Source organism: Cynocephalus volans, chromosome 1 (assembly GCF_027409185.1).
Source record: "Cynocephalus volans isolate mCynVol1 chromosome 1, mCynVol1.pri, whole genome shotgun sequence".
Lineage (NCBI taxonomy): Eukaryota > Metazoa > Chordata > Mammalia > Dermoptera > Cynocephalidae > Cynocephalus > Cynocephalus volans.
The window spans coordinates 90,313,232-90,334,386 of record NC_084460.1 but is presented as its reverse complement, the minus strand read 5'-3'; the positions used below and the strand labels follow the sequence as shown (position 1 = coordinate 90,334,386).

Below are 21,155 nucleotides of genomic sequence, written 5' to 3'. Positions count from 1 at the left end.
ACACCTAACAAAATCTTCCCTTCAAGAAGGGGGCCTTCTAATATGAAGCCCTTACTAGTGCCCCTAAGTCAGATCTCTCCCTTCATTTAAATGCTACACAGCGTGTGCATGCCTCTCTCTAATGGCATTTACTTTGAATTGTATTTTACTGTGTACTCACATTCATGAACATTCCTAACCTAGTCATTTGACTGGCAACTCTTTGAGGACAGGGGCTGAAAAGTTTCTAACTTTATTGGCACCATAGGCTCTATTTAGCTTACATTTTACATAACTCTCAATTCCTATTTCTTGTGTTGAACTGTGTTATATTTACTTATGTGCAATGGCAGAACATAAAGTTGACTTGCTGCTTCATTGGCACCATCTATTACAAGGGAACCCATAGACCTTTCTGAGTTACTCTAACATTAGTCTTAGATAATACTAAGAGTAAAACGTCAGCCTCAGTTATTTCCAATTTAGTTCTGAACTTCCGAATCTTTTGATTTTCTGGCTTTTTTCTAATATTAACCCTCAGTCAGAACTCCAAAGTTTTAAGGCTCTTGTGAACTCCACATATAACCTTAAGTCCAGAGAACCAATATTTATATATCTATGCATCCTAGTCCCATGTAATCACCTCAGCCAATATTTCATGTTGAAAATATAAAAACCAACCTTTCCTCAGAATTTAAAAGCATAGAAAACTAAGTGCACAACTGAGTAAAATTTGGGAAATGAAAAATATAACAGTGAACCAAGTACATTCTTCAAATTCAGATTTAATTTTTTGGCAATAGATGGTCTGCATACTAAATTATCGGAACAGAAATACTATGTGAAGATGTAAAAATTCGTTCATATCCAGCAATATTTGTATCTATGCAATGATAATTCTACATCTAGGTCACATATACGTTATTGTGTACACATATGCAACACACATTCACATGGTATATTAGACCATACAAAATGTACATACACCTGATATGTATTTTTCACAACTAGTGTTTTCATAGTACACAATGTTCTTTCAGGCACACAGATGCGAAAATATTGATATTTTACAAATGTGCTTAAATCTACATCTACAGGTGAAAGTGTTTCAAGATCTAGTCCAGGGTAGTTAAACATATATTTTTGTTATTGTCCTTTAAAATTCTTATCGGGTAAAACTAAATAGTAATTCAGTTTAGGTTTACTTCCCCCCCCCCCCCCCCCAACAAAGAAACATGAAAGTATTTGGGTGCGATTATCATGTGTTTCTTTAGACCGACTCGGGTCACATTTCTATCAATAAAAAATGTAAAGCTTTTATTACATCAGGCTGGAAAAAAATGAGAGATTGTGAGCCACGAGTCCCAATGATCCTGGTGAAAATGAAATGGGTGTATACACACAGGCACAATTCAGGACACAGAACACTTCGTACACAAAGGATGATCAGATGGATTCCTACCCAGCACAATTCCATTGAGTAGTTGCTATCGCACGTACCAGCTCAGCTGCCCACGATCCATGCTGCTTTTAAATACTACAAAGCAATTTACACTTCAAGTGCCGCCCGCTTAAGTTCTTCTGTTAGCTCTCAGAAATGGAAATATTTGTACAGTGAATGATTTCTTGTTGCAGCTGCTTCCCCGAGTCTTTCAGAAACCCACCTCTGAGCCGCTCCGGGTTAAGCCCTGCCGCTCCAAGCTCATTCTCCCCAGCAGCTGGCGACTGGCGGGTCGCTGGGCGAAAAGAACGGGCACCACGGCGCCATCTGGAGGCGCCTCGAGGAAGCTGCAGCAAATTTAGAACAACTGTGGGTAGAGCAAGACTGTCAGCAAATTCTTTGTTAAATAAGCATACTGGTTTTATTTACATTCCTGTACACGTAAAAAAAAAGAAAAAATTCTCAAGAAGCCTTCATTCTACTGTCTATGAATTTTCTATTTATTTTATACTTCACAATAAAGTAAAAGGTGTGATTCTATATATGTACAAACTAATTTTCTGTTCCTTGGTAATTCATCTCAAAGGCAAATAATTAACACCGACTACTATGAGAAGTTTCCAGGATTTTGGTATTTAACTCGAAGGCAGCTTTCCAAAACAGAAATCTATGACTCTGAACTAACACAAAGCAAACATTTTAGACACTCTCTGCTATTTTTAAATGTTACAAACCTTACCTCTGGAAATATTTAGTATATTCCTTATCAATGCATTATACTGGCTTGAGTATGATAACAAGGAACTTAAAAAGGGTAATTTGTATACCTGAATGAGATTTAGCTTAATTAATTTAATAGAACATTTTAGGGCTTATCTACTGTTACATGTATTTAGAAACATGAATATTTGATGCTTCTTTGTTCTCTGCAGATAAGAGTGAACATGACCACCTCCCATTCCTGCCCCATTCCTATTTCTACCATGCATCAAGATTTTTGATTTCACTTTTCCTTTAAAATTAAAATTTCACTTCTTAGCCTGGCTGGTTAGCTCAGTAGGTTAGCACTCAGTGTTGATAACATCAAGGTCAAGGGTTTGTATCCCCATACTGGGCAGATGCCAAAAAAAAAAAAAAAAAGAAAGAAAGAAAAATTGCACTTTTAAACTATTTAATCAGAGACCCATCTACAGTGTTTGTGTGTTTTTCCAGAAAAATGGGTACCACAGCTTGATTAAAAGACTACTCCACTCTGTGGGGCCCCGTTGGGAAACAAATCTTAACCACTTCCATTTCAAGTCAGTATTTGAGAATTTCTGGCAGGATAAACAGAAGAAATTAGTTTCACCAATATTTCATCTCAATTGTTTATTTCCATGTATATGATAAATGGACATATTGGCTTTTTACCATTAAACATATGCTAAAGAAAAGTTACATTTTTCTTTTATTTACTTATTTTTTGGCAGCTGGCTAGTACAGGGATCGAACCACAGACCTTACTGTTATCAGCACCATGCTCTAACCAACTGAGCTAACCATTTTTTTTAAATAGAGAGACATGTACCAAATATTTAAACCATTATTTTGTGTGTTTGTAAAGGCTCTGCAAATATACTTTTTGATGTGATTAAAAAAATGTTAATTCTTCATGTCTCTATACCCTCAGCCCCTAGCACTAAGGAAAATGAGAACATATTAACTAACTGACTTGTAAATTATACTTGTATAACTTATATGCTGCACTATGGTTACTGTTGTACAGAACTTCTTAGAAAGTCAAGACACTTAAATATATAGTTTACGATTGCAAGAAAAATAAATAGCATTTGGCAATGTATGTAAATTAAAGAAATGAACAGTGACCAAACACAGATGTGTCCAATTTTTGCCACATAAAATTTATATGAGCATGTTTATGCAACATGCAGATAAATCAGGGGATGAATTTTCACACATAAATGTTTGGACTTACAAAATCATTGTTTAAGTAAATACTCCCTAAAATTAAAATATATATTTATATGTATTGGAGAAATATTCACATGTATAAACAGAAAAAAAAGGTGAGATATTAATTTGAGGCGTAGACATATGAATCTCATAGCCAAAGACATAGTGTCTATGCTCGTCAGACACAAAAACTGAAAATGAGTTGATGCTCCCTGCAGAAAAGATGACTATGTGACTAAGGGAGGAAGAAAGGTATATGGTCATGTGTTGTCCCCTGAAAGAAGATCTAAAGTTAGTCTTAAGACACTGAAACTAGGGAAAATACAAAGTAAAAGAGTAAATCCCCAAATAGAAGGATACTAAGGAACTGGAGAAAATTATTTCTATTTTCATAGTTTAGCAGGTAAAACTCAAAGAAAGGAAAAAGGCCCAAGTGAAAGTTACACTGTGAGATCTAAAGAACTACAATAACATGGGGACTTTAAATATCTGTCTTTTACAATGAACTAGGATTGGGATCTGTTAGATTTCTATTGCTGTATAACAAACTACCAAAAACCTAGTAAATTAAAACAAAATACGCTTATTATTTCACAATTTCTATAGGTCAGCAGTACACACATGGGTTAGATGAGTCCTCTGGTCAGGGTCTCACAAGGCTGCAATCAAAGTGTCAATTGGGGGCCGACCCCATGGCTCACTCGGGAGAGTGCAGCACTGGGAGCGCTGAGGACGCGGGTTCGGCCCCTATATAGGGATCGCCGGTGCGCTCACTGGCTGAGCGCGGTGCGTACAACACCAAGCCAAGGGTTACGATCCCCTTACCGATCACAAAAAAAAAAAAAAAAAAAAAAAAGGGGACAAAGTGTCAATTGGGCTGTGTATTGGAAGCTTATGTGGAAAAAATCTATCTCTAAATTTAATCAGGTTGTTGTAGAATTCACTTCCTTGGGCCTGTAGAACCCATGGTGTCTTGCTTCTTCAAGGCCACCAAGAAAAGTGTCTTCATTTCAGAGAGGGCACCAATCTCTTTTTATGGACTTTCACCTGATTCATCCAGGTACACCCAGAAAAAATCTTCCTTTTCTTTAACTCAAAATCAACTGATTTGGGACCTTAATTACATCTGCAAAATCCCTTTACTCTTGTGGTATTCCATTGGGTGGAGCAAGTAGCAGGTTACACTCACACAAAAGAAGGGATTATGCAAGGACATGATTTGTTGGGGTCACCTTAGAGTGTGTCCATAACAGGATCTATGTTGGCTCTACGTGGGATTTCTTGCTTATCGTTCCAAAGCTAAGTGGAACAACCTCAGGGGAGTAGGAGTACAAGGGCGTTTTATTGCTTTTAGGATCAAGGCAGAGATATGGGTCTATTTATCATAGAAGTGTTGTTGATGCATAGTTATGTCTGTGGTAAACAGAATATAATGAAAAAGACTGAAGTCGCTTGATCAGGAAGGGACATGGAGGCAGAAGGTAGATACATTGAATTGAGGAGTGATGTCAGACTCATGATCAGGACTTGAGACAGTGAAGAGCACTGGTGTAGCTGCAGTGGCTTTATGTACTAGACATGTGTATATTGCCTGATTGCCTGCCCACAGCCCTTCATGCCTAGTCAGCCATGCTCTGAGGTGATTCAGCCTTATCGGACCAGGAGTATATGCCTGACCAAAAAGAATACATCCAGAGATTGCCAGAAATCTATGGTTTGTGTGGCCTTACTGGAAAAAATAAGCCTGTTCAATTAAATTTTCAGGAATTTGAACTAATATAAAAGAGAGAAGTTGCCAGTTAGTGGAGAATACTGCAGCTGAAAGGTCATGTAGCAATTATGAGCTATGTGCTAGCTGATGCAAAGAAAGCTGCTTAGCAGGGAAAAAATAAAATAAAATGGTGCAGGCTCAAAAGGAAGTAGAGATTATAGATAACATTCATTCATTTAATTCCTCCAATACATTTGTTTGGAATACCTGTTATGTACTGGGCACTGTTCTGGGTGCCAGGGATACTACAATGAGTTAAACAAAGTCCCTGTCCTCACGAAACTTATTCTTGTACTGAAAGATAGATGGTAAATATGCACAAGCAAATAAATGATATATTATTAGGTGGGAAAACTGTATGAATAAAAATAAAACAAGTTATAAAGTTCAAGAGTATCAGAGGAACTGCTACTTGGGATAGCATAGTCAGGGATACCTATTTGATAATGTGTCCTTTGAACAAAAACCTGAATGCAATGAAGGAGCCAGCCATGCTGATATTTGTAGAAAGGGTGTTCTGGGCAGAGTGCATAGTAGGTGCATATGCCCTGAGATATGTATGTTCTTTGTGAGTCAAAGGAGGAGCAGGGTGAGAAATATGGCTGGTATAGTGGGACCAAGAGAGCAAATGATAAGGTATGGGGTCAGATAAGGAGTGAGGAACTAGATCATATAGGGCTTGTGAACCTGCGTAAAAACAGTGGCTTTTACCTGGAGAGATAGGAAGCCACTACAGGGTTACTAGAAGATTATGCCAGACTTCCATCTTTAAGAATCACACTTGCTGCTGTGGAGAACAGATGGAAAGTGAGAGAGATGACAGGGAGGCCATGTGGACCCTGAGAGAGACAAAGTATGTCCTAATTTCCAATTATGTTTCCCATGAGGTCTGAGTATTATGGGTACAACATTAAAGTACATAACATGCTCAGATATATAAGTATTTCTATTGTCTATATTTTTGGTGAATTTTTCTGGAAGGTATTTTATGATTTGGGGAGGAATGGTAAATCTATAACATCATGGATTCCACATTATATGATAATTTTTCCATCATTAAAAACCAATGAGCCTGGCTGGTTAGCTCACTTGGGAGAGTATGGTGCTGATAACACCAAGGTCAAGGGTGTATATCTCTGTACTGGCCAGCTGCCAAAACAATAAGTAAACAAATAATAATGAATGGTGTCTTAGCCATGTCACACATGTTTATTAATTGTTTCTCCTTGTTAATATTATTTAAAATATTTGCTAAATAATTAATTTGTGATAAATATTTTCTCACTCATCAAATTTTTAAAAACACTACCATATGAGAAAATTAAATTCAGACCGTTCATCTTTGAAAGAAGGGTGTTTTGTGGGATATGATGGGGAAAAAAATTGGTACCCATAAGGAATCATATATTTAACTTCAGATGTCCAAATGTAAAAAAATAATCAATTTCAATACTCAAGACAGAGTTACAGATATGGGAATCACTAAACATTATTTGTTTAATAACAGAAAAGTAAAGGGAGATTTAGATAGAATATAGAAGCTAAAAGAAGCTATTTGCCAAAGTCTCAGAACCGTGATATTGGAGCAGCAGCCAAATTCAAGGAAACTTTAGTTTTTTGGATTAAGTAAGTTACTTTAAGGATTGCTGACAGTAAGAAATATACAGTGTTTCATAACTTTCTTTTATCTATATTTAAAATGCAAAGTTGTACACAAAGTTTCCATTATCAATGAATACCTGCACATGATCATATTAAAGCATTTTACCTTGTCCCATGGTTGGTGGAGAAAGAATTTTTCATCAGGCTTTATATTGACATCAGCCTCATTTCAAGACACTCATTTCATATCTATGTTCTCAAATAGCTTTCCAAAATTCAAAGACCAGGCTAAATTTGATTTCACTTATAAACATCTGCTTGTATGGTTTAGGCTCTCTAACCTCTTCAGCTGATAGGAATGCTATTCCTCTGTGATGTTGTAGTTGATTTTAAAAGAAGTAGATTAAAAGGACACATATACAACTTCAAATATGTTCCCAAAGGGATTTCCATGAAAGCTAGTTAAATTATTTTGACTATTTCAGAAATAACTTTCAAGCATTATAATAGCCTCTAACATTGTCACTTTATTTATCATAATTTCTATAGTTTCACAGCTTCAGTTATCTTAACAACTTAAGTCACTTTTTCTCTGTCCCTGCCTCATCTCTTGAAGACTGGTTCTGCATTTCTACCTGCCAGGTGAGTTTTTGCATGAATATATAATTAGCTCAAAATAAGTAGGAAGTTCATTACCTTAGATTTTTCAGCAGTTCCTCAAAGGGTAAAACTAGGACAAATTAATGGAAAGTAAAAGTTTTACTTTGCTTACAAATCTTTTCTATCAGTTAGATTTGTTCAAAAATAAAATGGACTATTCTAAAATACACTATACTCCACATCATAGGCAATATTTAATCATAGTCTTGATAACAGTTTGTCAGTGGATAATGAAGTAGAGATTTGATCATCACATAATTGGTCAGACTAGATAACCATTCAAGTCCCTCTTAATCCTGAGGTTCTGACTCTATAAAATTATTCTCATTCCTTCTGTCATAATATCAAATATTTTAAAGATCTTTCTTTACCACTAAAACTTGTGTGATTTACCTCTTTCCATTAAATATCACACCTATTCATTATTTCCTGATGCATTATTCAATAGTCAATTTAATTCAACAAGTGCATTTGATTTGTTCTCCTCATTGTGGTCTTCTAAAACTTTTTTTTTTTCTGTCAGTGATTTTATTTTTTTGATGTTTGGCTTTTTTTAATTTTAACATCTACAATGGAAAAATCTCTTAAAAGTGAGACAGTAGCTTTCTTTCTATGCTTAGTGTAGTCTACAAATAAAAATTTGGAAGCTCTGTTCATATTGAATAGATTAACTCTGGTTGTCCTAAAATAGTTCACATACCTTTGAGATTATAATATTTGTTTACTTCAGAAAATAAGCTGAGGCTTTATTTAGCGAATGCCTATAAAGTGCTTTGAAATGTTTTAGTGAAAGAGAATATAAAAGATCAATGTCTAATTGAATACCTTGTAATTCCTCCATATATAGCTTGTTAGTTATAATGATAATGCAGCTATAACTTACGAATCTATGCTAATTAACTAAATTTTACAAAATACTTTTGGAAAAAAAAAGTGATCAATTGCTTCAGAACTTTTTCTGCAAGATATAAAATGTTTCAAAAGTGTTTCTCCTATGGTGGTATAGGAAGATCTATACAAATAAACATTGCTGTAGGTACGTAGCCCTCAGTTTGAATTGTTCAAGCCTTTGAATTCTTTAAATATCAACAACCCCCAAATAGAAAAAAACTAAAAACATTAATTTCTGTTTTCTCATATTTTTGTTTGCTTGATTTTGTACAGTCCATATTCCCATTTATAAAATTATGTGTAAGTGTATTTTCAATTGTTACAACAGTTGTATTTCAAAAGTTAGTCAAATGAGGATACAGTTAGCTTTTCGATGATTAACAAACATGTAGTTTTCTGGCCTAAAAATTATTTGGAATGGACAAAGAAAAAAAAAGGTAGGCTTTATGTAATATTTAACAATAGTTAAAAACAGATTAATACAATATGTAGAAGAGCTAGGTATGCTGTACATAATCATAGATTGCTGCATTTAGAGTTAGGAACTTTCTTGAGTGAATACACTATTTTACAACAAAAAGTTCTTTAGTGCTACTTCAACTAGTACTAAATCTTTCAAAAGATCTATTTATACTATTTAAACAATCAGAGTGAATAAAATATCTACTAGACAAGAAAAATGTGCCTATTTTAGTCATTTTAATACCATTGTTCCTCTCTGGAAAATGATGGAACTGTTAAAAGGAAACTATTTGAAAAATTATAATGTCTTTGTAGCTTAAAAAGATATGCCAATCAGCAATACAGACATTTAATTTTTGTTGAACCGAACATTACATTCAATGTGTTATTTTTATTTTTTCCTTTTACTTACCTATTATGCATCATCATTAAAGAACATTTTTTATCAGAGTGCTTCCTTTTCACAGTGTAAATGATATCTGATTAAAATAAACCTAAAAACATGTAAATGTCTTTGCAGAAAGCATTAAAAAGTCACAACATAGGTTCAAAGATCCGTCACAATCACTTATGCCACATTTTTATCTGGCCTGAAATATTTGTGTTGGAAGCGTCCACCTATACACTAGCAACCCATGCTAGCTATTCAGTCTTCTATAGCTCCCCAGTGCCATCACACCATACCAGCATCTGCTCAGAGTAGTTATTCAGAGTTCTCTCCTCAACAAATAATCTCAAAAATCAAATAAAATGAAAATAGTTCCCAGAAGTTAAAGAAATTCTACTATTTTAGGAATAACGCTGCCTAATGTCTTTCAGGGTTTCTCTAATATCCACCAGCCTTGAGGCTCAAGGGGCATGTGTGTGATTTCACACTTGCCCACATAGAATATGGTGTACCCACGAGTGATTCGCTTCAAATTGAGCAACCACCTGAAAAGGCCAGAAACGTCTCTGTGACTCATCAGCCTCCTGATGCAGTTTGGTTTCTCCTGAGTCTGACTGATTTGTTATGGGGATGAACTCCTTTGACAACCTTACCTGGATATATCTTTTAAAACCAGTTCGGAGACCTTGCGAGTGAAACACCTATGACGGATATTCTTTCCACATCCATGTCCTCATATATGTGAAATTCACAAGGAAGAATATCATTCTACCAAATACTGAAGAGAAGTTGGGAATTAATGCCAGTGGGTATGAGACACTATATTTAAAAAGAATAGGTTTTAATATCATGGTGTTTTTATCACTTTCTATATACCTGTAGATACTTTAGTAATCTTAATAATTTGACGAACACTGAGTACTTTGAAGAAAAATTGAAACATTATAGTAAGATACACACACACACATAAACTAAACTCACAGTATAGCCAATACAGTTGCCATACTGAATTTGGTTAAGACGTATAAAATCCAAAAAATTTCACAGGCCCATTTGTCTCTATGGCCGATTCCATCCTCTCCTCTCTTTTAGTGAGGGTAATGTGGAGGCTAGATTTGTGGTATTATATGCCTATAATGTAGAATAACAATAGTATAAATTATAGTATATAGAAAATCCGTTAAATAAAGGCTAAAGTCATAGCTCCAGGCCTGTCTCTCAAAGATTTTCATATATAAATTAAAAGGGAGTACTGTTTCTTAGCAAGGGGTGAGTTAGAGTTCCTTTGAAAGCTTTTAAAAATAGGATCAAGTTCTTTTTCATCTGCAATTATAATAGCTACACAACTTTGCTTGTCTTGGACAATTTATTGTATTCACTTCAGGAAGGAATGGCAAGAGATATAGAGATGATTCCCCAGACTCCCTCCTATTCAGTTTGGAAGTTAGTGGAAGACTGCTCTCTCTCCAACAGGGTCGCTGATGAAAGGGATCTATTAAAAATAACTGCGTTGGTTTACACTGCAGATTGAATGGAGCATTAAATGACTGCGTTAGTATGACTGCAGTGGGGGTAATGGTCGCTTCTATAATGTAATAATACTTTCACATAGGCGCAATAATTGTTCAGATGTTCTTATCGAATTTGTCACGAAATGGTATCCAGCATCTCTCCAGCAAATGCTCCCCCCTCATATCTCCCCTTACACTACAGTTTTATTTTTCCCCCTCTTAGCATGTGTAAACAGATGAAGAAATGTGTGTACTTTCAAATGGTCATTTATGTATCACTAAGGTGAGGAATTACTGCAAATCACTTGGAAAAGGCTTCTCGGAGGCGTTTGCGATACCGCCCACAAGTACAGCTCAGATGTTCTTAATTTGATCACCGCCCCCCCCCCCCGAGTTTGCGCTGTAATTTTCCAAACGGCATCTTTCATTTGAAAATAAAGTTAAAATTAATCCACAGATACAGAATGCTGACTTCCTAACACTCAATTTTATATGGTTTCTCTTTGTAGATCTTCCAGATTGTGACCGATAAAGGAGAGAGCGAGGGATGGGGGGATTTGGGTGGGGGAGAGAGAGAGGATCACTTGCTTCCTTGCTTCCTAAGCAGGGATTTGCCTCCGATGCGCGGCGACAGGACTGCGGCGGCTGATTTACACAGTTGGCGCGGAGGAGGGGCCGGGGGTGCGGAGGGGACAAGCTGGCGGAGGCTCTGGCGATGGGCTGATTTGGGGGCTCCCGAGCGCCGCTCCCTCGGTGCGCCGATTTGGGGGTGGCTGATGGATTTGCATTGGGGTCCAGCCCTGCGTTTCCTATGTTGCGTGCTAATACTCGACCTGGCGCTCCCAGTTTAGGAGCAGACGTTGGTAAGTAACATGTAATCCGATTTTAGTTATTTCCTAGGCCCTTAAAGTGACACTTTTAAAGCAGGTCAGTCTTAAAAGATGCCGCCGCCGCTGCCGCCGCGAGCGTCTCCTTGGCCTGAAACGTTCGCCCCCCCCGCCCCCCCATCTTCTCCGGTTCCAGAACTGGGGGTGCTTGAATCGTGAGCTGTCAGGGGACTCACTCTCGCCAACGGGATCGCTTCACCTTTGTGCTTTGCCTGAGATCTCCCAAATCTAAGTGGAATCTGGTGTGTACATACTGTTGTATTTGTACCTTCTCCCCCTCTCTCTCCTTCTCACCCCCACCCAGCTCCACCGTCTGACCAATGCTGGCATCCGAGATCTAGTCGCCCCCTCCCTGCCTCCTTTCCGCTTCTCACCACCCTTTTCTTCTGTCATCTACACAGCCCCAGCCCCCCACTCCCACTTCCACCCACCCAAAAGGCAAAGAGCAAAGACTCCCAGGGAAAGCAAGGGCTAGTTCTAGCTCCTCGGACAGGAGGAGGCCTGGGCAGGGATTGCGCTGTAAGTGACAACCTTTTAGGAAGAGACAGAGAGAAATCCAGAGACGGAACACGGGCTCTTGGGAACAGCGAAGCTCGCTTCTGAATAGAGAGCACCGAGATTTTAAATCAAACGAACCCAGTCTTGGGACACTCACGCTGCCTGCCTGCTTGCCTGGTGCCATCGAGGGCATATGGAGCTGTGGCCGTGAGCTCTCTGTCACTGGCATCGCCGCGCTAGGTGCGCGCCCGGCTCTCCCACTGGAATGCAGCGACCATTTCCCCGCAAGTCTCAAAGATGCAAATATTTAAATGGATTACAAGCGTGATTTGGTAGCCTTTCTGAAAGTTGGTGGCCGGAAGAGGAGCTGCTACAAGGCTACAGTATGATGGATACAATTCAGCCTCGCAGAGTTTGCCCCTCCCGCCGGGAAGCCCCTCGGAGCAAACCTCGGAGATCGTGAGCGCTCTGCACCGATAGGTATTCGCCGCCATCCTTTCCTATTTTGCCTAATTTAAACCGGTATTACTCCCATGTAGGATGCGCATTGTAGAGCACACAGAGTTTGGCCGCCGTGTCTTCTGTACGCTCACAGGTGCTAGGGATTTGTTGCATTTTGAATTGGATCAGTTAGGTATAAGAACGATGGTGGAACGATGGGTCCTGGAGACTAACGTAACCTCGGACCCCTTTTCTGGGGGAGAAAATCGTAAGTAACTCCAACAAATAGGCCAGGGGGCGGAGGGAAGGACCCCTCCCCCAGTGGATCGCTCGCTTGTGTTCTAAGAGAGAGAAGGAAAACAGCTTGAGCTTTTAATAATTTTCCATTTCTAAACAGACCCATTGTCCGTTTCGCCTGGCGACAGCAGATTAGTATAGAAGGCTCAAAGCTCTTCGGAAAATGAATGATGCAGCATTTTAATTATTTGTTCTAGGAGAGATCGTTCTGCTTCCATATTGGAATATTTAATCTTAGATGTGGAGAGATTAGTGGGCTCGAAGATCTGGCAATGGGAAGGGGGAGGCAGGAAGGGGACACGGTAGGGAGAAAGGGCTTCTTGTCCTCCTTCTGGACAAATGGTGTCGGGCGCTCCCAGCAGGAGGCGGAAGAAACCGGGCCCCCAGGGCCCTCCATCCTCTAACTTTTGGAGTCATCCCTAACCCTTAGGCACTCTATCTAAGATAAAGGAAAGGAAAAGGACGAAATAGCCTTTAGAACATGGCACAAGTCCAGTATTTAGGGGGTTGTAGTTCAAGAGACACACAGACGATTGCAAAGAGGACCATTTACCGTCACCGGGAAGCTCCGGGCAGCCTCTCGGTTACCCATCGATTCCATCACATCATGGGTTCCTATGAGATCCGTGAAACAGCCACCGCCTCTGCACATTGGGGACCTACGGTGCTGGGAGGTGGGGGTGGGGGACGGTTGGAAACTGGGGAAAGAGATGGAATTGCTCTGATCCTGAGAGCAAACTGTAGGTGTTGTTTTGCTTCTTGGCTGAGACGTATCCGAGAAGTAGGATGGGTCTGGAATATTAAGGGTGAGAATGTTAGAGAATCCTGCCGGCCTGCCTGCTTAGTCTCTGATTGCTGTTTCCAATCTTAGCTACTGTGGGGCGGTGGACGCATGTGCGGTCATTTTAGATGCACATCATTCAAATCGCCTATGACTGACTTTTAAGGAATTTTTTGTTGAGTTAGGTGATTTATATGTTTTTCAGGGTTGAGACATTGATACATAAACTGTGCTTTTCTTTACAATTTGGTTTTGTAAAGACTGTTTTAAGGGAAAGCCATCTCCACTTACTAACTTTGAGCCCTTGGGCGATCGCGGTTCAGTTTAGTTCTTTAGCGACCAGAAAGTCCCTCCCCCCCCTTCCTCGTGAGTTTGTGACAGGATTGGTGTGTTGGGGGTCGGGGGGGAGGATGCATAGACGACACACCGTTCCCGAAAACTGAACTCCTTCGCTGCACACTTGGCTCTACTAAGTTTCCCCCAACTGCACTTCCTCCCAGCAGGCAGGACTGTAGAATTGTCAGCCGAGCCTTTAAATTCTTATTAGAAGGTTCATTTGAACTATGATCTGGTGGCTTCTATATGGTGCAACATCTTCCCTCAATTACCCCCATCCCCATTACTCTCTACTATCCCCTTCCCGAAAATATCACGGAGAAACATTTAGATTTTTTTTAAAAAGAAAGCGGGGGGGGGGGGGGATGAAGGGAGGGGGAAAAAAAATCCAAACCGTGAAATTCCGCCCCCTATCCCCGAGAGGTCTTTCCCGGTGGAAGAACATGAACATGTTATGTACCATTGCTAACGAAGTGGTCTGCACCTCCTTCCAGAGCATTGCCTTGTCTCATTTTTAAAAGGTGGAAGAAAACACATGGCTGTTGAATCCAGGGGAAATCGAAGGCTTTGAGCTGCAGCACAACAAAAGGATTCCTGGTGCAAAGGGATCGAAGCAAAAATGCAGGAGAAACTCGATACAAAGAGCTCAGGCTGACTGAGCTTTTATTTGGGACACTGAGGCAGTATCGACCAGACATATCTTTTGCTTTGGAATTCCCCTCTCAACCCAGTCTTTAGAGGGAAAGTCTATGCAAAAAAAAAAAAAAAAAAAAAAAAAACACAAAGAAAAACAAAGAAAGAAAAGAAAGGATAATTCCAAATATCCTTGATAATTCTCACTTTTCAAACCGTCTGCACTAGAGAAAGGAGCTTTGGGAACTAGAGAAGCAAACCAGCTAAGGGATGGTTTCCTTGAGAGTTAACAGGGGGGAAAAAAAAAAAAAAAGAAAGAAAAGAAAAGAAAAAAGAGAAAAAAATTCATACCCCCCCCTTTCCCCACCAAAGGAATGTTTCCCGTAGGTTGGTCTCTTTCCCCTGCTCTCGTTTTTTATTTTGCCAGTTTGTCGCCTCCACCCCTCTACTTTTCCTTCTTCTTAAACACACGCGCGCGCGCGCGCGCGCGCGCGCACACACACACACACACACACAAACACACACAAGCTGGATAGTCAGGGCTTCCTAGTGCTCGCTCCCGACCCCTTGCTAAGCGCGCTCCCCTTCTTGGAGCTCATTTTCATGACGTGGAAAGCTGAATCCAGGGTTACAGCACATATTAAAAAAAAACAAAAAAGCCAGCGCGAGCGAAGTCCGAGATTGTGCACTGTGATTGAGCCTGCCTTCCTCCCTGCCTTCCCTCCCGCCCTTCCTCCCAGTGTCCAATGATGTGCTGCCGGTACCCGGAGAGAGCTGCCACCGCGGCGGCGGAGCTGGAAGCCTGCTGCAGCTCCTTCTCCTCCCTCTATTGAGTGTGCCAAGCGGCAGTTCTGCATCCTAAAGAAGCCCATTGACGGGTCCATTGCATTCCCAGCACGTCTCAAGCTTGCTTTTTTTTCTCTCTCTTTTAGCTTTCCCTCTCCCCCACCCCCACCTTTATCCCCTTTTGCTTCAGCAAGAAGAGAGGAGAGAGAGAGAGTACCCTTAAACTCAAGGTTTTTTCCCCTTTTTCTTTTCAATGTTGAATACTTAAAAAAAATTTTTAAAAATTAAAAAAAAAACCTCCTGCAAAATAGGTAAGTCAAAGACATTTAGAGCCTTTCTTGCCTAAACCTCAGAGAGTTAGGAAAAAAAAATTTTTTAAGAAAAGAATGATGAAGAAGAAAGAACTTAAGTAGATTTTAAAATTTTATAAGGGAGACAAGGAAGACTGATACTGCAATGTACCCTCCTCTGCCTTCTCTTTCTTTCTCTTTCTGTCTGTCTCTCATTTAATTGTTTCTAAAAATTGAGTGCTGAATGCCTGAGGCAGATTTCTGTTTGCTTTCTCATGGTTTCTCCTTTCCTTACAGCTGTGTACATTATATGCAAGTTGAATGTGGAGATTTATTCTTTTCACTCTCCCTATAAATTACATCATTGAGTTTAAAGTTAGAAGGTTGATGAAATATTTCTTTGGTTTATGTATCTATGTGTGGGGAGAAAATATATGCTAGAAACTCCCGTTTATTTTTACTGATTAAAATCAGCCATTCAATTTTGATTGATATTTCAGTGACTCAGGAAGGACAATCTAATAAAACTGCATTATTATAATTTGTTTATGTACACATTTTCATATCCTGCTGATATGAGGCAAGGAAAGAAAGCCATAGAGGAAGGCTCTGTATGTTATTAGAACAGTGCACTGCATTTGTTTTTTCTGATTGAAAAAAAAAAAAAGATATCCTTTTAAAAAATGTATTGCATGTGATATATCGTTATCAGCAGGTAAGAATTAAGGTTTTTAATTCTATTTTGCTGTTAACTATCTACCTTTCCTCTAAGCAGCCACCTGCCCTTCCAGCTTTTAACAGGGTTCCTCAGCTGATTTCGAAAGCACAGATACACATTCCAAACTAAGCTCTGCAAGTGTTTTAATTCAGACACTCCCAGGCTCAGCATCCTTTAGCTGTCACTATCTTTAGCTCTGACAATTGCATGGGCATATTCTATAAATGCTTTAAATAGCCGAATGATAAAAATATGTAGAAGTTATTTAATTAAAGGCAATGTCAAAAAATCTGTGCTTGGGCAAAAGTGGGTGGAAGGTTTAGTGTGTTACTGACCACACACTGTAATTAAACATGTTGTGATCATTTCATAAAATAAATCTTAAGTTTTCCTGAGATGCCAATCATCTTATACATTTCAACATCTGATATTGGGAAATAGGCTCATACTTTACCATTCTCTTTAATCTAATAATTTGGGGATATGTCACATATTTTTAATGGTAGAGACCTATAATTTAAAGAACACTTTTTTTCTATCAGAGCTCCAATCATATTTATAATGGGCATCTTTGATGTCAATGTGAGTTTTAACAGGCAAACAGCGGTAACGGCCAATTGATTGCCATTATTACTGAATCTGACTATGCCTGAAAGTATACAGTGCTGCTTTGCTACAGGAGGTAATGCAGGCTGCTTTTGTTCATGTGATAAGCCATTTCCCAAGTATGGCTTGGTTCAGGGAAATGTCAGTGCATGGTTCAATATTTCAGAGTCTCCTAAGTTTAAAATATAGGACACACTCAAAACATTAAGCATGTTGCTAGCTTTTTTTGAGTGTTAGTTCAACAACTGCTGAAGTTTTTATATTGCTCTTAAAAAGCCCCACATGTAGGAGTCAATTAAAATAGTACATATGACTAAAAGCTAAAAATCTTCATCTTTATTTCTGTTGCAGTTTTGTAATCAACTGTGAATGATGAAACCTTCCATAGCTGAGATGCTTCACCGAGGGAGGATGTTGTGGATAATTCTTCTAAGCACAATCGCTCTAGGATGGACTACCCCGATTCCCCTGATAGAGGACTCAGAGGAAATAGATGAGCCCTGTTTTGATCCATGCTACTGTGAAGTTAAAGAAAGCCTCTTTCATATACATTGTGACAGTAAAGGATTTACAAATATTAGTCAGATTACTGAGTTCTGGTCGAGGCCTTTTAAACTGTACCTGCAGAGGAATTCAATGAGGAAATTATATACCAACAGTTTTCTTCATTTGAATAATGCTGTGTCCATTAACCTTGGGAACAATGCATTGCAGGACATTCAAACAGGAGCTTTCAATGGTCTTAAGATTTTAAAAAGGCTATATCTTCATGAGAACAAACTAGATGTTTTCAGAAATGACACCTTCCTTGGCTTGGAAAGTCTGGAATATCTGCAGGCAGATTACAATGTCATTAAACGAATTGAGAGTGGGGCATTTCGAAACCTAAGTAAATTGAGAGTTCTGATTTTAAACGATAATCTCATCCCCATGCTTCCAACCAATTTATTTAAGGCTGTCTCTTTAACCCACTTGGACCTACGTGGAAACAGGCTAAAGGTTCTTTTTTACCGAGGAATGCTAGATCACATTGGCAGAAGCCTGATGGAGCTCCAGCTAGAAGAAAATCCCTGGAACTGTACATGTGAGATTGTACAACTGAAGAGTTGGCTGGAACGCATTCCTTACACTGCCTTGGTGGGAGACATCACCTGTGAGACCCCTTTTCATTTCCATGGAAAGGACCTGCGAGAAATCAGGAAGACAGAACTCTGTCCCTTGTTGTCTGACTCTGAGGTGGAGGCTAGTTTGGGGATACCCCACTTGTCATCAAGCAAGGAGAATGCATGGCCAACCAAGCCTTCCTCAATGTTGTCTTCTGTCCATTTTACTGCTTCTTCTGTTGAATACAAGTCCTCAAATAAACAGCCTAAGCCTACCAAACAGCCCCGAACGCCAAGGCCACCCTCCACATCCCAAGCTTTATATCCTGGTCCAAACCAACCTCCCATTGCTCCTTATCAGACCAGACCACCCATTCCCATTATATGCCCTACTGGGTGTACCTGTAATTTGCACATCAATGACCTTGGCTTGACTGTCAACTGCAAAGAGCGAGGATTTAATAACATTTCTGAACTTCTTCCAAGGCCATTGAATGCCAAGAAACTGTATCTGAGTAGCAATCTGATTCAGAAAATATACCGTTCTGATTTTTGGAATTTTTCTTCCTTAGATCTATTGCATCTGGGGAATAATCGTATTTCTTATGTCCAGGATGGGGCCTTCATCAACCTGCCCAACCTAAAAAGCCTCTTTCTCAATGGCAATGATATAGAGAAGCTGACACCAGGAATGTTCCGAGGCCTACAGAGCTTGCACTACTTGTACTTTGAGTTCAATGTCATTCGGGAAATACAGCCTGCAGCCTTCAGCCTCATGCCCAACTTGAAGCTGCTATTCCTCAACAATAACTTGCTGAGGACCCTACCAACAGACGCCTTTGCAGGCACATCCCTGGCCCGGCTCAACTTGAGGAAGAACTACTTCCTCTACCTTCCTGTGGCTGGTGTCCTGGAACACCTGAATGCCATTGTCCAGATAGACCTCAATGAGAATCCCTGGGACTGTACTTGTGACCTGGTCCCCTTTAAACAGTGGATTGAAACCATCAGCTCAGTCAGTGTGGTAGGTGATGTGCTCTGCAGAAGTCCTGAGAACCTCACCCATCGTGACATACGTACTATTGAGCTGGAAGTTCTTTGCCCAGAGATGCTGCATACTGCACCAGCTGGAGCATCCCCAGCACAGCCTGGAGATTCCCACCTTGTTGGGGGACCAACAAGTACATCACCGTATGAGTTCTCTCCTCCTGGGGGCCCTGTGCCACTTTCTGTGTTGATTCTCAGCCTGCTGATTTTATTTTTCTCAGCAGTCTTTGTTGCTGCAGGCCTCTTCGCCTATGTGCTCCGACGGCGCCGGAAGAAGCTACCCTTTAGAAGCAAGCGGCAGGAAGGTGTGGACCTTACTGGCATCCAAATGCAATGCCACAGGCTATTTGAGGATGGTGGAGCTGGTGGCGGTGGAAGTGGGGGTGGAGGTCGACCAACTCTTTCCTCCCCAGAGAAGGCCCCTCCTGTCGGTCATGTGTATGAGTACATCCCCCACCCAGTTACCCAGATGTGCAACAACCCCATCTACAAGCCTCGTGAGGAGGAGGAGGTGGCTGTTTCATCTGTCCAGGAAGCAGGGGTTGCAGAACGTGGAGGTCCTGGGACACAACCGCCGGGAATGGGTGAGGTTCTCCTAGGAAGTGAGCAGTTTGCTGAGACACCCAAGGAGAACCACAGCAACTATCGGACCTTGCTGGAAAAAGAAAAGGAGTGGGCCCTGGCAGTGTCCAGCTCCCAGCTCAACACTATAGTGACGGTGAATCACCATCACCCTCACCCTCACCACCCAGCAGTTGGTGGGGTTTCAGGGGTAGTTGGGGGACCTGGGGGAGACTTAGCTGGGTTCCGCCACCATGAGAAGAATGGTGGGGTGGTGCTGTTTCCTCCTGGGGGAGGCTGTGGTGGTGGCAGTATGCTACTAGACCGAGACAGACCACAGCCAAGCCCCTGCACAGTGGGATTTGTGGACTGTCTCTATGGCACAGTGCCCAAATTAAAGGAGCTGCATGTCCACCCTCCTGGCATGCAATACCCAGACTTACAGCAGGACGCCAGGCTCAAAGAAACCCTTCTCTTCTCAGCTGGAAAGGGCTTCACAGACCACCAAACCCAAAAAAGTGATTACCTCGAGTTAAGGGCCAAACTTCAAACCAAGCCAGATTACCTCGAAGTCCTGGAGAAGACAACATATAGGTTCTAACAGAAAGAAGAAAAAAATTAGTGCTTTTTTTTTCAAAAGTAAAGGAAAATAAAAGAAATATATCCCTTGCTCCCTTTACACTTGTCCCGATAAATCCATCCTCACAATCTTCCCTGCCCTGAACAGAACTGAAACCGCATGATAACTAGAGAACACAGATGTATGCTCTCCCCTCTCAGATGTGATTTGGAGGAAGGGCCATACTCAGATCATTAATCAATGAAGTGCCTTCGCAGACTTTTGCCAGCAAATGTTACCATTATTTTTTTATACTGAAACTTGAGACTTTGTGCCATGTATAAGGTATACTGGGGATCGTTGTATTGATCCTAATTAAGTAAAATCCAATGTGTCTTTTTATTTTCAGTAACTTTTTTTTTTTAGTTGTAGTTTTGTTTGAAAGGGAGGGGGGAAAACAAATTGACATTTGTGGCTTTCTTTCCTCTTCCCATCATGGCACAGATTCTGTACATGTATTAACAATGCAGTTTGCTGCATGCCTGGAAACTGCAAGACGGGGAGGGAGGGGGTGGGTCTTGCTTGAATGTTCTCACTCACTTTCTTGTCTCTCACACACATACCCATATGCAAACCACAAAATCCCTGCACACAGTAAGGTCCCTAAATGTGCAGCCTCCTCCTGCTGGTGCAGGTGCACACACAGGCACACACACACTCCCCACACACCATTCCCGTCCAACCTAATCTTCTTAGTTCAGATTTAATCCATTTCTCTCCTCTCCATAGCTCCACTGCTCTTCACCCCTAGTGTACAGCTTACAGCATCTCTCCTACCATCCTAGGAAAAGTCACATTCTAGGCTGGATCCTACTGAAGTGGAGGCCTGGTGTTTTAACAGCTGGAGACACTCATCTAGGGATCAGCACCCTCTTTGTGACACTTCATCCTGAT

At 40.4% G+C, this 21,155-nt stretch overlaps 1 protein-coding gene across 1 annotated transcript; it reads left to right on the top strand.

Moving 5' to 3' along the window:
• Window positions 1-17,300: 17,300 nt before the first annotated feature.
• On the top strand, window positions 17,301-20,243 carry SLITRK3 (SLIT and NTRK like family member 3). The gene has a single exon (XM_063087713.1). It carries the CDS (start codon window positions 17,301-17,303, stop codon window positions 20,241-20,243), a length of 2,943 nt encoding a protein of 980 aa, XP_062943783.1.
• Window positions 20,244-21,155: the final 912 nt, after the last annotated feature.